Raw genomic sequence first — 7,144 nt, forward strand, 5'->3', positions numbered from 1 at the left:
CAAACGGCCCACAAATGCCCAGCCTCTTACCCCTAACTTAACCATCCAAAGTTTCATATTTACTGGAAACATGTCATAAAAGCAAGTCTGTGGTTGCATTTGATTCAATAAAGACTTTTGACGAGTCAAGATATTGCCAAGGTCAATATCTTAGTTGAGCCAAGATGACTTCAGATCAACTGTCTACAATGTATATTTAAGTGAAATAAATGTAAAATGTCGTAAAGCAAAATTGAGACTTGAAAGTCAAAAGTTGTACATAGCTGCAACAGACAACACAGATACCTGAAACTTACATCTTCTCTTGAACTGAAGATGCAGTATTACAAACGGTTCACGGTTTGTAAAAGTCAACATCCCATAGACTAGCGTGAGAGTTTAGTTGAACATTTTTGTGGGTCAGGAATTCTACAGATGAAATGACTAGCCAAAGCTAAAGCTTTGTACAGTTGGTTTTTATTATGATTCCAGGAGGCAGAAGCGAAAAGAAAAGAACTGACTAAAGTCAAAAGATGACCAGGTTCACAACAAACAATGGGCACTCTTTTGGAACAAAGAATGAAAAAAAAAGTGTAAACCAACCAAACTCAAGACCATCCCCAACATGCTGCCATGATTTGACTGGACACAGGGTATGCTAGCATTGGTTTGCGGAGTTGATGCGAGGTAAAACAGTAAAAGTGGAATCAGTAGAATTCGGTCACGCGCCTCAGAGAGCCAAAAGTCGGGCTGGGGCTTCCCCACTCGTTGTGTCTGCGGTACTCGCCAGGGCGTAGAAAGTACTGGCGCCCCCTGTAGTTGGGGTGTTCATGAAGCATCCAGTATCCATCCATGACGTTGACGGAGGAGATGTCACGAGTGTGGAAGCGATCATTCAGATCAGGACAATCTTCCATCAGCTCCAGATTCTGGCCCCCAAAGTCAGCGCGCTCAAAGATCTTCATCCTGTAGTTCCCATTGTACTAGGACAGAGGAGAGCTCATTTATGACTCATGTTGGTAAGTGTTTTCTGAGTCGCTACTTGAAGCCTCTGTGGTTCTCTCTCTATTTCTGTCATTTAAAATCTACATATTTGCATTTAAAATACTGTTTATTATATTGTACCCGACAGATAATGAGCTCTGACAGGGTAGGTGTTAGATACAGCAACGCCGTGTCTTATCACGACTCTTTAACATGAAGTAACCTTTGGCCGCCTACCATAAAAGGACACAGCAAACAAAGCTAGGTTCTTTATTTTACAGCTTAGTACCAGATGGATCAAAAGGCATTCATCATTTCCCCTGAATAACAACTTTTCTCGTGATATAAATTTCTTAATAAACTAATTTCTCTGCTGTCACACACGCACTGCTTTTTGTTTTTGTTTTTTTATTATAGTCTTTGATAGCAGTGAATACGGGAATCCAAAAGGGTTCCACATATAAAGATAGACCAATAATTGGTTTGTCCTACGAATTGTTTGTACACAATGTAGGACAAATCAATATAGCACTTTTCTTCCACAACTTTTCTGTCCTAATCATCCTCTTGTTTTGCTTCTTTTTTTTCTTGACCCAATTTTTCAAGTGTAGTTTTGGGTCAGCCAAGCAGGGGCATTTAAAAATAGCCACAGGTCTTGGCGCTCGGTGCCAAAAACAAAGGCAATTGTCCTGGGAACTAATCATTGCTGAACTGGCACTAGTACAGAGACAGAGAACAATGTGGCAGATAGGACGGCGCATCAGTTAAAACTCACAGGTGGCACCATACGGCAGGAGCGGATGTAGTCATTGAAGCCGCCCCAGCGTTGGTAATCAGGGTACTCGCCCTTGTACAGCATGTACTGGTAGCCATTATAATTGGGCTTCTCATAGGTGACCCAGCACCCGCTCTCCACTCTTATTGAATTGCAGCGACTGAAGTAATTCTGCAACTCAGGACAGTCGTTGTTGCACTCATAGTGATGGCCCTGAAAGTTCTTGTCTTCGTAGAAGATGATCTGTGTGCAGAAGTGGACACTGAGTGACAACACAACATTTTTTTTCTCATATACAAATCAACTGACATTTTAAACTCGCTGTCCAAACTCAGAGTTATGGTGAGGAAGTTGCCATGAGCAAGTACATGCACAATACACTAGCATGCAAACGAATCCACCTCTGCACGAGCACGTTTATTCTCCAGAGTTCTGCCCTTCCATCACATCATGATCATTCCCACAAAGGAATTTGTTCACGTGAAATAACATGTTGCCACTTTAACATGGGATCGTCCACACGTTTGACTTTGGAGCGCTTTCTAGAACAACTTGAAGGCTAAGACTCACAAGGATTTGAAAGGTATGCTTTTAACCCAGATCAAGTGCTTCACACTGGCAGAACAAACCAAACAACATGAGCTTTACTCAGGTGTGAGGAATAAGCACAAAGCTGATTCAATACTCTAGACTTTGCATCAAAACAGTACAATGAAAACCTCCATGGAGTTGTGTATCTTCGGAAATGCCAACAGCATAAAAAATGATCACAGCATTGATTTTCTTTTAAGTATCATTTCCTTTCTTAAATTTTGCCTCTTTGACGGTTGAAATAACGTAGAAATGTCCTGTTTTCACACAATATTTCATCATCTAACATTGTGCCATATCGACTGGTGACCGGAGATGACAGAAGTGCCTCATGTTGAAACTGCAGTTATACTTAATAATTAATACATAATTAGCTCTTGGGATTGTGGGATATCAGATGATAGAAAATTGGGATGTTTTGGATGAAGATAAACTCATTAGTCACGCACAGTGGTCTCACTCCAAACAGGCAAAACAGTCGAAGAGTTGAACGGCCACACAAAAAGAAGGATCAGCTGTTTAAGCTTTTGACTTCAGATTGCTGACTTACCTTGCTCATCGTGACTCTGGTCAGTTCAGAGCGGAACAGATGTCAAGCTGCTATTGGACCTCTTTATAGACCTTTCTGGGATCAGGACTCTGCCAGCATCACACAAAACACTGTTGTGTCAGCACAGTAGGCTTTATAGACCACAAACTATTCCACTGCGGCAGACGCTTTGTCCCTGTCAAATCTCTGCGTGTCGACAAAATACTGTACTGTGGCCCTTAAAGTTGCAGCATCTGCCTTTATTTGTGCGAGTCATGCAAACCTGGCGTGGCGGATGGAGCTTACCATTTTGCTGCTGTGCGTGGGAGCCTTCCCAAACCAGCATGTTGTTAATAATAAAAAGATAAAACATTGAATTATTGGAGGAAAATCGTAGCTTGGTGTCACATGGTAGAAGAAGGACTGTTAGCCGTGGTCATCCCAGTCTGCAGGAGTGGCCCATCTGCGTAGGAAAGTCAGTGTGAAGCAGCACCCTATTTTGATACGTGGGTGTACAAGTCCTTTGGTGTCATAATGTTTTGTGGATAAACAGCTGCTAAAACTGGTGTTCAAAAGAGACACCATTCACTTTTCGATGTGGTACTTTTTATGGGGGCCATTTTTCACTTCCCATCTAAGTACAGGTACTTGGACTGAACGACTGGCCTCTGCTCTGTCTGTCATTAAGTGTCAGAAAGCAGCACTCCATTCACAAACATGCTGTGAAAGATGAATGTGATGCATGCTATGAGGAACACACATGGTTGACCATGATAGCTTTCATATTTATTGATTTCAAAGTGGAATCTTAGCCCTAGCTCTTTATCTTTCTCAAAGAACCCACTAAAGGGTCGGAGCCACCCCAGTCCACAAAGGACTTGTACTCCCCAGGGCATAGGAAATACTGCCGGCCCCTAAAGTGAGGGTGCTCGTAAAGGACCCAGAAGCCTTCCGAGACTTTGCAAGAGTGAATGTCATGGATGTGGAGTCGGTCAAAGATATCAGCGCAGTCATCCGAGAACTCCATGGAGTGTCCCGTTAGGTCCGGCCTGCTATAGATCCTCATCTTGAACTCTCCCCGGTACTGTAAGACGAGAGGGATAGAAGCACAGTTATGATGTGATTTTAGTAGATGTGAGCCTCAGAGATGGTTTTCTGCTTCGAGCTCGTCTCTAATCATTTAAATTCAATGGAGTTCTTCAAGAAACTAACTATCGAAGAGAATGAGTTGCTGCTCTTTCCGTGCATGTCAGAATCCCCCCTCTCCAGTCTGCCAGAAACACTCAGTGTGAGTGGCTGAATTAGAATGAAGGCACCAGGTCTTGTGGGGGAGTATCATATTCCTTTTAAAGGCTGACGGAGTCTCCTTGTGGGCCTCGGAGCAGAGCCTTTCATGCTATGACCTGCCTGAGTGCGTTTAAATGGAATCAAACGCTCAGTGATTGACATCCGTCTCTGATGTTGTATTTGATGTACGATGTGATGGGGGAAATGAGGATGGGGGGGGCGGGTGGGGAGATACAAGTCCTGTCTGTTTGATTGACTTACAGTGGGTATCATCTGGCAGGAGCGGATGCAGTTGTTGAATCCCATCCAGCAAGGATAGTCGGGATAGTCGCCTTGGCCGAGGATGTACTGGTAACCTTTATAGCAGGGCTTCTCGTAGGCCACCCACCGGCCTCCAGTCACCTGGATTGAGTTACAACATTTAAAGTGCCTAAAGGTGTCAACGGTGTCAGTGCTGCACTCCCATTTGCGGCCCAGGAAGTTGCGGCCTTCATAGAAAATTATCTGTAGTGAAAAGAGAAAGGGTGAGTCGTGACTGGCGAGATGCAATACTCGGCAAGAACTGCGGGGGACACTGTTCTCCCTTTAATAGCTTCAATACTACTGACAACACAAATCCCACATTGGATACTAAAATAACCGACTTTGGTAAATACTGCGCTCTTCACTCGACTGCAGAGAACCGAACCCTAACCCTTTACATAGCGGGGTAATGGCACAGTGACCTCACTTGAGTCAAAACACCAAAAACAGGAAACATAGGAAGTGAGCTAAATTAATTGACACGGCTTACGACGGTCGGTTAAAAGGGTCAGTTTGGAATTATAAATTACCATTTAATATCCACAAAAACAATAAAGCAGACCGTCGGAACAAACACTGGAACAAGAGTAAAGGGCAAAGACAACCTCTCCAACTACAACCTGTCTCTCACGTGCCCTAACCTCCATATGCCCTTTCTTTACCTTCAAAAATAAGTACATGAAAATTCAAAACGCGTAATAATTGTTAACGAATTTATTGATTAATTCTAATTGGTGCTGAATATAGTTGAACTAGGGTTAATCTGCATAAATAACCACATGAGTCATGGTGCATGTAGCATCTTAGCCCACTTGAGTTACCTTGACTTCAAAATACTCTCTGAGTTTGTTGTACAAGTAACATCCGACTTACAACTTGCTCCACCTACGTCCACCCGTACTTATGACCACGGCCAGCAGATGCTTTTTTTTTTTTAAATTCTGGCACCGCAGCAGTTGGCAGCCCGCCAACTCGTACGACAGTTACAGCAGCACAGCATCTCACTCTCACACAGCCATCTACCACTACAGTAGGACCTATAACTCTCGCGTCAGTTATTTTGAATGCCATTTGACTTACGTCCAGTCTGACTTCCAACCGGTTGGTCGGAACCAATCTTGGTCCTAAGTCGGATCTTACTTGTACTACATAAGTGCATTAATATGGGAAAAATTATTGCAGTACTACGGGCTGTCGGTAGATTCAAAGTTTTATTTTCAATCACACTAAAGCGGAGTTAACTCGAGATTAATGGGAAATTAATCATACTTCTTGTATCTGCTCTAAATATACTTTAAGTTGGAGGAAGACTTTATCAACACAAGAGTGGCCAATAATGTTTCCAATGTTATGCTTTAGGCTTGTTTTGGAGCCTCTTCAGTATCTCTGAGGTTATTCTAAAGAATTTTCTTGACAGTATGATGGCGATGTTGTAGTAAACAAATGTTTGCACCTATGCGTCGCGCCACACAGGTTATCTTACACTGCTCTGCTTATGAAGTAAATAGAAATATTAAATACAGATTCTGTTGAATGGAGACTTCTTTGAATGGCACTCACTTCAGTGAATGTTTTGCCAAGCTTCATAGCCAACAGATCAAGTTCCTGTCACCGTCAAATGAGGAAGTTGAGTTGGTCATGAAGCAGGTGACTTTCATTATGACTGATAAAACACTCCCCAAAAAGTAAAAAACAAAAAAAGAGTAAAAAAACAGTTGTTGTTTGCATAAAAGGAAATTATTCCCAATGATAACTTGTTTTAAGCTATTCACTGAAAAAAATGGACCATACCTTTCCCATGTTTCTGAAGTTGTGGAGACCCAGAGTCAGGTGGACAAGACTTTATAACGCTTACCCTAGTGATGACGATTCCTATGACATAACCAGTATTCTTCAGGCTTTTGAAAAAAGAGAGAGAGAGAGAAGAGAAACAAAAACAAAAACAAACACAAACAATGACCTTGCCCTCTGTTCTCGGGTTTACCTATTGAGGTCAGACTCCACCCTCACACACAAATGTATCACACATATTCTGTTCTGATATATGTGGGTGACTCTCGTCCAACCGTGAACGTGTGATGCAGCCTTTTGAAACATTGCACAAAGGGACATTTACATTGTGTCTGCCCAAATACAAATGCTTTGTGTGTATATATAGTGGATTCATGTCAGAAACGCTCAGTGTATACGTGAAAATGCACAACTGACTGCAGAGAGCTGAGAACTCCTCCGTCCCAGTCACTTTGCCAGAGCAGTTTGATCAGTGCATGACCATACACAACACATTTCTGATCAACAGGAACACTGAGTCAACCAAAAATGAACATTGCTTTTGTTATATCTTGCAAGTGACCAGACTATTCACCTCTGTTTACCCAGCAAGGGTCACTGGTGTCTGTCGAAGTGTGTTCACACCAAACATGATTGTTTGCATTGCTTGTAAAAGCAGTGGTCATTGGTTTCCAGTGAAAAAAGGAGACTTCCCCTCTCACAAGTCAAAACAGATCATCCTGCTGGGGGCTGCTCTAAGGTTAGTGGACAATTGCAGCCCTTTATCCACACTGGATGCACACAAAAGCAAAAAAGATGGACCCCACTGGGTTCATCAGATTCGTCAGACCAGCTAGGTGAGTTGTCACTCGTAGTCCTTGCTTTTATGGCCCCAAATGTGTGTGACCTGAAGATTGACTTGACTT

The 7,144-nt window shown here is 42.7% G+C and overlaps 2 protein-coding genes across 2 annotated transcripts; both read right to left on the reverse strand.

Annotated features, from left to right (window-relative positions):
- Positions 1–434: 434 nt before the first annotated feature.
- Positions 435–3,014, reverse strand: LOC128759395 (gamma-crystallin S-1-like). The gene is made up of 3 exons (XM_053866287.1): positions 2,880–3,014; positions 1,739–1,981; positions 435–962 (listed from the first exon to the last, which is right to left on the reverse strand). The coding sequence occupies exons 1-3, from the start codon at positions 2,886–2,888 to the stop codon at positions 687–689; spliced, it is 528 nt and encodes a 175-aa protein (XP_053722262.1). The 5' UTR covers positions 2,889–3,014; the 3' UTR covers positions 435–686.
- Positions 3,015–3,672: 658 nt separating this feature from the next.
- Positions 3,673–6,248, reverse strand: crygmxl2 (crystallin, gamma MX, like 2). The gene is made up of 3 exons (XM_053865540.1): positions 6,240–6,248; positions 4,407–4,649; positions 3,673–3,942 (listed from the first exon to the last, which is right to left on the reverse strand). The coding sequence occupies exons 1-3, from the start codon at positions 6,246–6,248 to the stop codon at positions 3,673–3,675; spliced, it is 522 nt and encodes a 173-aa protein (XP_053721515.1).
- Between the last annotated feature and the right edge of the window lie 896 nt (positions 6,249–7,144).

The sequence above is a fragment of the Synchiropus splendidus genome, chromosome 5, assembly GCF_027744825.2.
Source record: "Synchiropus splendidus isolate RoL2022-P1 chromosome 5, RoL_Sspl_1.0, whole genome shotgun sequence".
Classification (NCBI taxonomy): domain Eukaryota; kingdom Metazoa; phylum Chordata; class Actinopteri; order Syngnathiformes; family Callionymidae; genus Synchiropus; species Synchiropus splendidus.